General features: G+C 44.0%; 1 protein-coding gene across 1 annotated transcript in view; it reads right to left on the minus strand.

The window, feature by feature from the left end:
* DRD3 (dopamine receptor D3) overlaps window positions 1-14,670 on the minus strand; it is a 60,122-nt gene that overhangs the window by 42,417 nt on the left and 3,035 nt on the right. Inside the window, exon 2 of the mRNA XM_070788330.1 lies at window positions 5,714-6,017. Coding sequence (XP_070644431.1) covers window positions 5,714-6,017 — 304 coding nt within the window. The remainder of the gene's footprint in view (window positions 1-5,713; window positions 6,018-14,670) is intronic.

The following is a 14,670-nucleotide window of genomic DNA, read 5'->3' on the forward strand; positions in this document are numbered from 1 at the left end:
TTTAGTGAAAATAAAGAAGTAATTTTGTTTATATCCAAGTTGATGGACTCCCCAGATTAAGAATTTCTGCTCTAAGGGTGGAATTTTAGTTTTGGGGAGATATCCAAGGGGTAGATATGGAATTACTTCTCTGATTAGCCTCTTCACTCGATTTTTGTTTGCCGCAGTCCAGTTTGGTACATTTAGGGTAGACCCATCAGTCTGTATTTTGAACAAGCAGCTCCCTGTCATGAAGGTTTAGCTCAACCCTGAGGCCCATTCCCACAGAGAATCCTGGTCACTAGGATATTGCCAGAGATTTCTTGAGGTTGGATGACACTTTAGAAATGACAGCAGAGGGACTTCCCTGGTGATCCAGTGGCTAAGACTGCTCATTCCCAATGCAGGGGGCCTGAGTTTGATCCCTGGTGGTGGAACTAGATCCTACATGCCACAGCTAAGACCTAGCACAGCCAAATAAATAAATATATATTAAAAGAAAAAAAGAAACGACAGTAGAAACACTCTCCAAGTCCCTCCAGCTTTGTAGTCTATGACTTCCATCAAAATCCACAGTTTGGTGAAGAGACTCCTGGTGTTTTTGTTTCCAGAGCTTAAATAGCTGTCATTTGGGGTTTTTGGACAATGGTGAAATTTTCCTTTAAAAAGTCTTTATTTTTAATAATCAGGATCATTACAAGGTCCAACGGCACCTCTCTCCCAGAATAGCGCTGTTCTTTTCTGTCACCATCTTCTGGCCTGGACCATTCTCTCTGTGATGAGTGCTCCTGCCTGAACCCACTCGGTACTTTTTTGCTTGTTTATATTACCTAATCCTCGAATCTTTCCTTCAGTCCACACTGGGACCCAAATACTCTTTGGTTAGTATTCTCAATGTTCCCCTGGCTGCTTACGCTGCCTTTCTGCCCTGATACAAGTGCATTAAACGTCACAAAAGGTGCTTAACCGAGTGGAACAAGATGGGATGTTTGTGCTTGGAGAAGGAGCTCTAAACAGACTGCGGCTTCTAAAGCAGGAAATTAAAAACCTGAGAGGGAATCTGAGATAGAACTATTTGAAAAGAGTTTTCATAAAAATGCTGCAAACTGAATTAAAGAGATGGCCAGGGCCCTCTGGAATATAATGTACTCTGAGGTCACCTGAGTGATTTTTGTCCTCAACTTCTCTGCCAGGCCTGAGGACAGAGAAATCTGAAGAAGGGTAGTGACTGGCCCCCTCTCAGTTCAGTTCAGTTCAGTTGCTTGGTCGTGTCTGACTCTTTGCGACCCCATGAACCGCAGCACGCCAGGCCTCCCTGTCCATCACCAACTCCCGGAGTTCACTCAAACTCATGTGCATCGAGTTGCTGATGCCATTCAGCCGTCTCATCCTCTGTCGTCCCCTTCTCCTCCTGCCTCTAGTCCCTTTTAATATATTGTCCCAGCCCAGCCTTCTTGTGTGCCTTCATGATGAAAATGGTACCCATGAAAGCCACTGTGGTGCATTCTTGCTGACAGTGTTCCTTCTTCTTTCCAATTGCCCTTGGAGTCTACTGGGAATCCCTGTGATTCCTGAGCAGTTGATGTGTTCTATGGAAGGTACACATAACCTGTGCCAAACTGGTTATTCTCTTCAGTGATTAATTCAGAGAAAATCGTGTGCCATAAACCAATCCAATCCAAGTACATCTGGATACTTCTAATAGAAATTCTGGGATATAGATATTCTCTCTTGCTGTGAATGGCATGGTGTGCAATGTGAGGTCTATAGCTTACCCTTTGCCAAAGGATAAGGCCAGTATATGGAAGAAGACAAAGCTGAAAGAATTGTAGAGAGATAGAACTGGCACCCTGTTCAAACTGTGCCTGCAGTCCACCCTACCACAGGACAGGAGAGCCAGTGCATCGAAAGACAAACAATGTTCATTGTTTAAGTCAACTGGAGTTAAGGTTCCTTTTACTTACAAATTGAAGTGTATTAACTAAGATACTTATAGATTGCACTTTAGTTATCAGAGCACTTTTTCAGTTGATGACAGTTGAGCCTAAATCAACCCTTTGAGTTAGGGAAAGCGTAGCTGTCATTTTCATTTTATTCATGTATCTCCATGCCTTCTGACTCCCAATTCTGAGTCATTCTCATAGCATGACTGTATCAAAATAACATTCATCCCAGTGAATTCCAGCGGAAGCACAAAGTTATATGACATTTTATTGCCTATCTCTCCCCCACATCTTGTTTTAATAAAACCCACATTTTCACTTTTTCTTTTCTATCCTCCTTGTAACTAAAGTTGGCCTTATATTCTGGTTCTGGCCAATTAGACTGAAATGAAGTCCCTTAGAGAGATGTTTAAGCTACTCCAGGAAAGGATTTTTTTTTTTTCTTTCCCTGCTGTCCCCACCCATCCTATTTTTGAATATGGCCATGATACTGAGGGCAATAGTAGCCCTCTTATGAGCAGCATGAGGAAGTGAGTCGGTTTACCAAGGATGGTGAACAGAAAGAATGGGAGAGTCTGGTCCTTGATGACACCTGAGGCAGCTGACTCAATACCCACACAACCCCTTCCTCCAGAATTCGGATTATTTAAGAAAAGTAACTCCTATTTGTTTAAGCCACAGTGAGTCAAATTTTCCAATATTTACAGCCAAAACATTCATAACTCAAACAAACTGGTGTCTGGCATGATGAGCCAATTTTCCTTTGAAGGAGGAGGTCTGGCCAATGTGAGCCAATATTCCCTTCAAACAGTATGGATGCATTCAAATCAATGTACAGGAAGCTGGGAATTTGACAGTTAATTTTGCACTCTCATGGTGTCTTCTCATATTCATCCTGTCCCCCTGGGGACCCTCAGGCCCACAGTAGTCTCTATGGTCAACACCACATCCTTTACTCCTCTTTCCTCTTTGGTATGATCTTGTAATTACTAGACCAGCTACTCAAACTGTATTGTCATTAAGACAAGTTAGTGGGAGTAACAGTTTGTTCTTCCCTGAGACACATGGATTTATATATTCATGATTCCTTTAAGAGCTCAAAGTGCTCTTATTTCTCTTTAACCACCCAGTCTGCTTCTGAAGTCCACAAGAAGCTGACATTTAAGACTAAGGAAAATATACAGACTGGGGTAGGGTAGGGAGACCTGATCCTCTGGAATAGAATCTTCTGTTATCTTAATTGGTTGTCTGTTAATGATAGTTACTTAATGCCATATTTTGTCTTTTGTTGAGACAGGCCCTTAGTTGACTGTTGGAAAAAGTGATGCAGAGTTATTGAGTTGCATTTACTACAGCCTTGAAGAAAATGGGTAGGACCAAAAAGAGGCCACAAAGCCTATTTCCCAGTGGAGAGATGTCTTTGCTCCTCCAAATCTTTTTGGTTTGATTTCAGACTTTTGTGACCATCCTCTTGACCACTGAATGCCTGCTTGTTGTAAATAATCTGTTGGACAGAGGGTGTATTGGTTTTGATGAGGAGAAACAAGAGCTTCTCCAGTGGAGAAAGCCAGAGATATAACCTGCAGGGAGTCCACTAAGGCCTTTGGAGAGAATTCATGCTGGCCTTCTGCAGACTCAGGTGCTCCTCTATGCTCAGCAGTAGAGTGGGGGCACCATCCATATTGGCGGTTGGGGCCAGAAGGGGATACAGTGAGTGTCTAGTGTGGGAAAGTCAAACTGTCCATCTCCTATACCAGTATCTACAGAGATTCTCCAACCATGATCCATCCAGAGTCCTGGAAACAATCACAGATGGACAGCTAAAGAAGGCCTAAGTGCACAGACACCAAAAGCCTGGTTTTATTTCAGATGCAATTAAGATGCTTATCAGAGGGAAGGTTCTCTTCCTGCATTTTTTCTGACATTCGTCCTTCTGAAAGACTGGAGAAATCCTTATAGTGTATAGGGATAGACAGAAACACTTTTCAGTGGCGTGTGGGGATGTTCTGAAGTGTTGACTAATCCATCCACACTGGGTTATGGCTACTAAAGTCTTCCTCTCTCTTGAATAGAAATTTACGCTTCTAACTCCTTTTCAGTATCATTATTAAAAAGTAAAAGTAAATAGTTCATTGTAACAATAGATGTAGCTGCAGATGGTGTAAGCAGAAATGGTCTATCTAACGCATACTGTGAAGAGCAGATTCATTTAACCATTCATACATCAAGTATTTATTTAGCACATATTATGTGCCAAGTAGTATATCTGGACTATGGGGAAAAAGGACAAAGACATGGTTTATAATTTCAAGAATGTTTCTAATTGGGTTAGGAGGGCATGGCAACCCACTCCAGTATTCCTGCCTGGAGAATCCCCATGGACAAAGGAGCCTGGTGGCTTACAGACCATGGGGTCACAAAGAGTTGGACACGACTGAGTGACTAAGCACAGCAATTGAGTTGATGGAAAAGTCAAGATAATCACAAGATCCTTTACCATCAGGAACATCCTAATGGAAAAATAAATGCATAGTTTTTACTCTGAGTATTCCCTTAGCCTTGAAATCTATCCCAGTCAGCCTAGTTGCTTTTATTCTTGAATTTCCTTTTCTGTCTTCTTGATTTTGTTCCTTTATCTCTCCCCGTTGAGATCATAAGTCTAATTTTAGTTCCCAGTCATTCTTTAGTATGGTTACTCGGGTAAGCAGTCTGTGTTCGAGGTTTTTGCTCTCCTGTGATATGTCATACTTAATTAACTGTCATCTTCACTATTAATATTAACTGAGATATTAATTTGATGAATTTTAATTTCTCTTAATCATGGCATCATTTTGAGCCTTCATTGGATACCTCTTTAGAATGATATGCAGTGTAGAGGAGAAATATTAATAGTGTATTAAGGTATTTTTTAAAAACTCCTTAGTAATTGCATGTTTTCCTGGTAGGAATGTCTGTTTCTTGAACAGGTGTGGGCACCCCGATTTCCTTGTTAGCAAATGGATGTTTTGTCTTGATCACCTCCTGACTCTGTTTTGCACTTCCCAATGAAAATACTTTCAAATTTAAGAAATGTTTCTCTCTTGAAGAATTCTCCAGGGTCTGCTGCATTATCTAATGGGTGAGGGCTCTGTACTATTAATGGAGGCATCGAAAATAAAAATTTGGTCTTTTCCTGTGGAAGCAGAGTGTGGAGAACTGGTACCCAGGAGGAAAGTGCTGAGTCTAAGGGCAACTGAGCCATCAGAAGTCTGATCCGTTCGCAGACTGTTCTTTCTCTCTTTTTTTCTCATTTTCTCTGCTCTGTTTCTCTTACCTTCCCACCCCCCTTTCCTGTTTCCTCTCATTCAGTAAAAAAGATTTCGTTAAAAAAGAATTCCTCTGCCCTCGCCGCACACCCTCACCCCTACGTATTAGTATATTGAACACTTATGAGGAGGCCGCTGGACTGCCTCCCCCAGCCCTCCACGTCTTTGCAGCGTGACTGACACGGGGAGCAAACCTGGTGCGGTTTTTAGGATGAATCCCGTTTCTCAAGTCCAGTCACCTGGATGCTGGAGGCCCGGGGAAGAATCATTCCCAGCTCCCTGTTTCTGATGTGGGCAAGTAATGCTGCAATAAATGCTGCTCTCAGGACCTTCAGTTCCCTCGTGAACGGGAGAGTAACAGGAACTCTCCTTCCTTCCCAGACCCTGGATCACGGCTGGGAGCATTCAGAGCCCAGGCGCCAGATGCTCAGGGACGACAAAGACAAGCACGGTCACATGGGCAGCTTGCACGCGCGACCCACTCACCTCCAGGTACACCACCCAGGGCATCACCAGGGTGGCCACCAGCAGGTCCGCCACGGCCAGGCTCACCACCAGGTAGTTGGTGGTGGTCTGCAGGGCCCGTTCCTTCAGCACAGCCACACACACCAGAACATTGCCGAAGACGATGGCCAGGATGAGTGCGCAGTAGGAGAGGGCGTAGTAGGCGTGTGGGCGGGCCCGGCCGGCCCCTGTGGAGTTCTCTGCTGCACAGGTCGCGTTGATGTGGCCCCCCAGCTGGTTGAGAGGTGCCATCGCCCCGAGGGAGCGGGTAACCCCCACGAGTTTCCTGGGAGGAGATAGAAAACAATGTCAGTCAAGTTAGACTCTTTGGAGTTTGACTTGCTTGGGTACATTTTTCAATTTATTTCTTCAACAGATATTTTACTGAGCACTTTCTATATGCCAGACACTATTCCAAGCCCTGGATATACAGCACCGAGAGAAGGGATAAAACCTCCTGCCTTTGTGAAGCCTCCATTCCAGAGGAGAAGACAGTAGTAAGATAAATAAAACATGTGGTATGTTTGATGAAGGTCTTCACAGGTGGCTCAGGGGTGGCTCTTGCCAATGCAGGGGATGCAGCTTCCGTCTCTGAGTGGGGGAGTTCCCCTGGAGAAGGAACTGGCAGCCCACTCCAGTATTCTTGCCTGCAGAATTCCACAGACAGAGGAGCCTGATAGGCTACAGTTCATGGGGTCACAAAAGAGTCAGACACAACTTAGAGACTAAAAAAAATGACAACAATGTGTTCAATGATGATATGTATTTTGAAGAACAATAAATTAGGGAAGGAGGTGGGGACAGGGTGAGGATTGTGTGTGTGTGCAATTCTCTGCTAGTGTGGGGAAGTCACAGTGTCCATCTCCTATACCAACATCTAGATGGATGTTGTGACTTTCCCACACTAGACACCCAATAGGCGGTCGGAATGCAGTTTTTGACTTGAGTGATCAGGAAGCCCTCAGGGAGATGGTGACCACTGAGTCATGACTTGGAGGACCTGAGGAAGCCGACTGCACAGAGCCAAGCAGGAGGAACAGCAGGTACAGAAGGCAGCGGCTGGTGGATGGAAGGGGCTGCAGGGAGACCAGTGTGCCTGGAGCCAGGTGAGGCAGGGGCAGAGTGGAAGGGTGTGGTTGAGAGGTCATGCAGGGCCCTTGAAAGAACCTCACTTGGGCTCTGAGTGAGCTGGGTAGCCACTGCAGGATTACAACCCCAAGTCTACCACTTCCTAACTCTGGGGACTTGGGCTTGCTGAGCTTCATTTCCCTCCTCTGTGAAATGGGGAAATAATGGAACTTGTCCAAATAGGGATTTTGTGAAGATTAAATGAGTTATAATATATGTAAGACATTGATAGCCATGCCCAGCACCTAGAAAGTGATGTGTCAGCTTTTTTTCTCTGATTGGTCCTTTTCTCTTAGCTTCCCACTGCCCTTTCCTTATTCCCCTCCCACTCTACCCTCCTCCCATTGCCTGCATTTGCCAGCTCCCCTGCCTCCCTCTGTCTCTCTTCACTTCCTTCAGTCTACCATTCTTTCTCTTGGGTCTTAGGTAGTAGGACATGGTGGTTTTGGAGACTGGATTATGGGAGAAAGTCTGAAGAGTAATGGGGTTTAGAGGCAGTATAATGGTTTTTATATTTAGGAAAAATCCATGTGTGGAATTTTATTTGAAACCTCCTAATGATTTCATTTTATATTTTTGCCTGTGCCGCTTCTGGGATCTTAGTTCCCAGACCAAGAAGTGAACCCACACCACGGCAGTGAAAATGCCGGGTCCTAACCACTGGTATGTGCCTGCAAGTTGCTTTCTGTCAAACTCATTGTGACCATATGGACTGCAGCCCACCAGGCTCCTCTGTCCATGGGATTCTCCAGGCAAGAATACTGAAGTGGGTTGCCATGCTCTCCTCCAGGGGATCTTCCCAATGCAGGGATTGAAACTGTGTCTCCTGCAGCTCTAGCATTGCAGGCCGGTTCTTTACCGTTGAGCAACTGGGGAAGCCCCCTAACCACTAGATGACCAGGGAATTCCTGAAACTTCCTAATTTTTAAAGACTTATTACTAATTTAAAAAATATTTAAGCCTTATGAAGTCTCCCATCCCCCCTAAAAAATTCCCACATCCATGGGTCAATGAACCATATGTCACCAGTTTTTGATCTCTGACCTAGTTCAATGCTCTCACTTTTCAAACAGGGAAATTGAGACGTAGAGAGATTAGTAACATATCTTAAGTCATACAGCTTCTTAGGGAACCAGCATGCAGGCCTTCCAGTGCTCTTCTTTGGCATCTGAAAGCCATAGTAGCTGTCATATTACTACCCACTAGGAAAAGCCAACCTTCCAACTGTGGGGATGTTTGATGTAGAGTGGGAAAGGCAACAGAGCCCATCAGTTGGCCAACGACACCAACCTGTCGGGGCCAGAAGGGACTCTGGGCCCTCAAAGCCAGCTGTGTGTGTGTCCATGGGGACGAGAGGGAAATGCCTTTGTGCCAAGGGTAGCAGTGCCTTTGGTCCGGGAAGATCCCACATGCCACATGCTGGGGAAGCACAAAGCTTGTAGCCTATAGCATGACCCTGAGACCTAGGCAGAGTGCTTCCCAGGGGCTCTGTACTTCTGAGGCCTTCACTCTGGACCCCATCTGGTCATAACCTCCCCAGAGGATGAAGTTGTGCCTTCCCATGGCACCAAGGAGCAGAACCACCCAGAGTCCACACTCCCTTTCTAGACTACACTCTTTATCTATCTCTGTGTATATGTGTATATATATGTATGTGTAATATGTAATTCAATGAATTTATTAATTTATGGCCGTGCTGGGTTTTCATTGCTGTGCAAGCTTTTTTCTAGTTGTGGCAAGCACGGACTACTCTGTGGTTGTGGTGTGCGGGCTTCTCGTCGCAGCGGCTTCTCTTGTTGTAGAGAATGGGCTGTAGGGCACGTGGGCTTCAGTAGTTGCCTCTCCCGAGCTCTAGAGCACAGGCCTGATAGTTTTGGTGCTCGGGCTTTATTGCCTCGGGGCATGTGGGATCTTCCCAGACCAGAGACTGAACCCGTGCCTCCTGCATTGGCAGGAGGATGCTTTACCACTGGACCACCAGGGAGGCCCTCTAGACCCTACTCTTGGTATCAAGATCACAGGATTCTCTGCCCAGACTGCTTGGACCCTATTTCTAGGGCAGCACAGGCCTCATTTTGGATTTGTCACCCTGAAGGAAGACTGTGGCATATGTTTGGGACCCATGGGCTCCCGGGGTATCTGTTTGGGGGAGTTTGGATGAATAGCTTGGAGGTAGCCTGAGATGGGGAGAGAAGACAGAGCTCCTGGGACAGGATGGGGAGTGGGGTAGTTTCTCCTGCCTTCTCACATTTTGCATGGCATTCTTAAGGCCTGGGAATCCTAAATTCAAACCTGGCCTTCCGGATTTTTGAAAAGGTACCTTTATTAAGGCAGGAGGAGTAAACATTTCCTTCAATACTGTTTGTTAGTTACAACTAAACTATGTAGACATGGAGTATATGGACCCCCGTGAGAATTCTTGCTCCAGGCCCTGGCTTTGTGGCCAGCATTTGTTCTCAATTCTGCTAACTGCAGCTCTCCTTTGATTTGGAGATTGGCTTATTCCTGGCTGTCATTTTGTATCTCATTTTGAATGTTTCAGCCTGGAATGTGAAAGTGTTAAAGTGAACAAATAATTAATTGTAAGGGGCGAGCGGTTTGGAATGAACTCAGAGGATTGTTAAAAAAAAAAAAAAAAACACGTTCTTTATCTTGGCACACTGTTTGCACTAAATATATTTTAAAGCATAATAATAATTTTTGATAATAATTATAATTTTCTCATTATTCGGAGAAGGGCAGCCGCTACCCCGGAGATAGCACTGTTACTGCCAAGAGCTTTTGGAAAAATACAAAGCTTTCTGATTGTTCAAGGATATTTTCACCTTTGAGACAGGCTCAGGCCTGGAACATTTTTGCTTCTGCAGCTGGGCCATGTTGGAAATCAGTGGCCAGGAATCACATTTTCCTGGGGTCTGCAGTTGGGTAGTGATGTCTTGGCCTTATCTCATCTTTTGGATAGGAGGGAAGCATAAAGCCTTGGGATACTTGTTACCATTGTGCTGGACATTTTTGCTGAGGTTTGGCAGCTACTTAAAAATAGCACAGCTGAGTGTCAGTGACTAATTCTATGAAGGGAAACCCTTGACTCTGAAAATCAATTCTGAGCCTGATGTTGGAATCACCATTGCAATTTCTGACTTAATTACTTTTTGCATTACACTATCTCTAGTCTTAGATCCTTTAGCATAGCTGTGGGGTAAGCCTTGGTTGCCCAGGCAGTTCCTGATGGGTTGTGGGTGTGGGAGATGAAAGCAGAAAATGACTGAGATGCTAGGTTACTCCCTATTTCTCAGCTAATTGTTTCAACTTCCTCCCTCCTTAGATTTTATTTAGGAATTTTTTTTTTTTTTTTTAACCAGCACTGCTTATATAACACAGAACAGGGCTGGGTTTTCTCTTTTCTTTCTTCTTTTGATAGATACGCTACTGATCTCCAGTAGGAGAAGTAAAGAGTCTAGAGAATTTGTGAACTTAATATTCACTCTCTAAGTGGACTTCTCTGGTGGTCCACTGGTTAGGAATTTGCTTGTCAAGGTAGGGAACAAGTATTCAATCCCTGATCAGGGAAGATTCCACTTACTATGGGGCAACTAAGCCTGAGTGCCACAGCTACTGAGCCCATACTCTAGAAGCTATATGCTGCAATACTGAAGCCTGCACACGCTAGAGCCCATGCTCTGCAACAGGAGAAGTCACTGCAATAGTAGCTCCCTCTTGCTGCAACTAGAGAAAATCCACACACAGCAGTGAAGAGCCAGCCCAGCTGGGAAAAAAAGTCACTCTCTAAGTCAGTCAGTTCAGTCACTCAGTTGTGTCTGACTCTTTGCAACCCCATGGACTGCAGCACGCCAGGCCTCCCTGTCCATGGCCAACTCCCGGAGTTTACTCAAACTCATGTTCATTGAGTCGGTGAGGCCATCCAACCATCTCATCCTCTGTTGTCCTCTTCTCCTGCTGCCTTCAATCTTTCCCAGCATCAGGGTCTTTTCAAATGAATGAGTTCTTCGCATCAGGTGGCCAAAGTTTCAGTTTCAGCATCAGTCTTTCCAATGAATATTCAAGACTGATTTCCTTTAGGATGGACCGGTTGGATCTCCTTGCAGTCCAAGGGATTCTCAAGAGTCTTCTCCAACACCACAGTTCAAAAGCATCAATTCTTTGACTCTCTAAGTAATTCATAACAATAGTCTGATTTCCTCATCAGCAAAATAAGGACAATCATACCCACTCTATAGGGTTATTGTAATGATCAAATAAAATTAAATATGCAAAGTCTTGGCACTGTGGACAACTGGGGCTGGAAAATTCTTTGTTGGGGTGAGGGGGTACTGTTTTCTATATTGTAAGATTTTTAGCAACATCCCTGACATCTACCCACTAGATGCCAGTAACATGGCCCTCCCTCCAGATGTTACAGTGAAACAACTCTCTGACATTGTCACTGTCCCTTGTGGGGCAAAATTGCTCTCCCCATTGAGAATCATGGCTCTAACATCATGTCTGGCACATTTCACTTAAAATATTGTAGCTTTTATTGTTTAAGGGCAAGTGGGAATAGGTGAAGGAGTCAAATAAACTACAATTGCAGAGTGTCTAATGGACGTGGAAATTAGGAGATTACTGCTGACCTCAGTGAAGGGTGTTAGTTAAAAGTGGATGGAGGTGAGAAAGTGGAAAGGCAAGGACTAGAAGATTATTGCTGGTCTTACTCTTTCAAGAATCTTTACATATCACACTACTTACAAATTTTAAAGAGCTTTTTAATTTCTTACACAGTATTTAGAGTTTATTGTAGCATCTCTTTGTTCAGTTCAGTTCAGTCACTCAGTCGTGTCCAGCTCTTTGCGAACCCATGAATTGCAGCACGCCAGGCCTCCCTGTCCATCACCAACACCCAGAGTTCACACAAACTCACATCCATCGAGTCGGTGATGCCATCCAGCCATCTCATCCTCTGTCGTCCCCTTCTCCTCCTGCCCCCAATCCCTCCCAGCATCAGAGTCTTTTCCAGTGAGTCAACTCTTCCCATGAGGTGGCCAAAGTACTGGAGTTTCTGCTTTAGCATCATTCCTTCTAAAGAACACCCAGGACTGATCTCCTTTAGAATGGACTGGTTGGATCTCCTTGCAGTCCAAGGGACTCTCAAAAGTCTTCTCCAACACCACAGTTCAAAAGCATCAATTCTTTGGCGCTCAGCTTTCTTCACAGTCCAACTCTTGCATCCATACATGACTACTGGAAAAACCATAGCCTTGACTAGATGGACCTTTGTTGGCAAAGTAATGTCTCTGCTTTTGAATACGCTATCTAGGTTGATCATAACTTTCCTTCCAAGGAGTAAGCGTCTTTTAATTTCATGGCTGCAGTCACCATCTGCAGTGCTTTTGGAGCCCAAAAAATAAAGTCACACTGCTTCCACTGTTTCGCCATCTATTTCCCATGAAGTGATGGGAACAGATGCTATGATCTTCATTTTCTGAATGTTGAGCTTTAAGCCAGCCTTTTCACTCTCCTCTTTCACTTTCATCAAGAGGCTTTTGAGTTCCTCTTCACTTTCTGCCATAAGGGTGGTGTCATCTGCATATCTGAGGTTATTGATATTTCTCCTGGCAATCTTGATTCCAGCTTGTGCTTCTTCCAGCCCAGCGTTTCTCATGGTGTACTCTGCATATAAGTTAAATAAGCAGGGTTACAGTATATAGCCTTGACGTACTCCTTTCCCTATTTGGAACCAGTCTGTTGTTCCATGTCCAGTTCTAACTGTTGCTTCCTGACCTGCATATAGGTTTCTCAAGAGGCAGGTCAGGTGGTCTGGTATGCCCATATCTTTCAGAATTTTCCATAGTTTATTGTGATCCACACAGTCAAAGGCTTTGGCATAGTCAATAAAGCAGAAATAGATTTTTTTCTGGAACTCTCTTGGTTTTTTCATGATCCAGCAGATGTTGGCAATTTGATCTCTGGCTCCTCTGCCTTTTCTAAAACCAGCTTGAACATCTGGAAGGTCATGGTTCATGTATTGCTGAAGCCTGGCTTGGAGAATTTTGAGCATTATTTTACTAGTGTGTGAGATGAGTACAACTGTGTGGTAGTTTGAACATTCTTTGGCATTGCCTTTCTTTGGGACTGGAATGAAAAGTGACCTTTTCCAGTCCTGTGGCCACTGCTGAGTTTTCCAAATTTGCTGGCATATTGAGTGCAGCACTTTCACAGCATCATCTTTCAGGATTTGGAATAGCTCAACTGGAATTCCATCACCTCCACTAGCTTTGTTCGTAGTGATGCTTTCTAAGGCCCACTTGACTTCACATTCCAGGATGTCTGGCTCTAGGTGAGTGATCACACCATCGTGATTATCTTGGTCGTGAAGATCTTTTTTATATAGTTCTTCTGTGTATTCTTGCCACCTCTTCTTAATATCTTCTGCTTCTGTTGGGTCCATACCATTTCTGTCCTTTATCAAGCCCATCTTTGCATGAAATGTTCCCATTGTATCTCTAATTTTCTTGAAGAGATCTCTAGTCTTTCCCATTCTGTTGTTTTCCTCTATTTCTTTGCATTGATCGCTGAGGAAGGCTTTCTTATTTCTCCTTGCTACTCTTTGGAACTCTGCATTCAAATAGGTATATCTTTCCTTTTCTCCTTTGCTTTTCGCTTCTCTTCTTTTCACAGATATTTGTAAGGCCTTCACAGACAACCATTTTGCTTTTTTCATTTCTTTTCCATGGGGATGGTCTTGATCCCTGTCTCCTGTACAGTGTCACGAACCTCTGTCCATAGTTCATCAGGCACTCTATCAGATCTAGTCCCTTACTCACTTCCACTGTATAGTCATAAGGGATTTGATTTAGGTCATACCTGAATGACCAATGGTCTGATGCTGTAAAGAGCAATATTGCATAGGAACCTGGAATGTTAGGTCCATGAATCAAGGCAAATTGGAAGTGGTCAAACAGGAGATGGCAAGAGTGAACATCGACATTCTAGGAATCAGCGAACTAAAATGGGCTGTAATGTGCGAATTTAACTCAGATGACTGTTATATCTACTGCTGCACGCAGGAATCCCTTAGAAGAAATGGAGTAGCCATCATGGTCAACAAAAGAGTCCAAAATGCAGTACTTGGTTGCAATCTCAAAAATGACAGAATGATCTGTGTTCATTTCCAAGGCAAACTATTCAATATCACAGTAATCCAAGTCTATGCCCCAACCAGTAATGCTGAAGAAGCTGAAGTTGAATGGTTCTATGAAGACCTACAAGACCTTTTAGAACTGAAACCCAAAAAAGATGTCCTTTTCATTATAGGGGACTGGAATGCAAAAGTAGGAAGTCAAGAAACACCTGGAGTAACAGGCAAATTTGGCCTTGGAGTACGGAATGAAGCAGGGCACAAGCTAATAGAGTTTTGCCAAGAGAACACACTGGTCATAGCAAATACCCTCTTCCAACAACACAAGAGAAGACTCTACACATGGACATCACCAGATGGTCAACACCAAAATCATATTGATTATATTCTTTGCAGCCAAAGATGGAGAAGCTCTATACAGTAGCAAAAACAAGACTGGGAGCTGACTGTGGCTCAGATAATGAACTCCTTATTGCCAAATTCAGACTTAATTTGAAGAAAGTAGGGAAAACCACTAGATCATTCAGGTATGACCAAAATCAAATCCCTTATGATTATACAACATCTCTTTGAGTGAGTGTCTAATCTGCTTTAAAAAGCATAGGGACATAGTGTGGACAGGCCCCCATGAGCTATGACATGCATTCTGCTCTGATGATATTCTGTCCCTCAGTGT

The sequence above is a fragment of the Bos indicus genome, chromosome 1 (assembly GCF_029378745.1).
Source record: "Bos indicus isolate NIAB-ARS_2022 breed Sahiwal x Tharparkar chromosome 1, NIAB-ARS_B.indTharparkar_mat_pri_1.0, whole genome shotgun sequence".
Lineage (NCBI taxonomy): Eukaryota > Metazoa > Chordata > Mammalia > Artiodactyla > Bovidae > Bos > Bos indicus.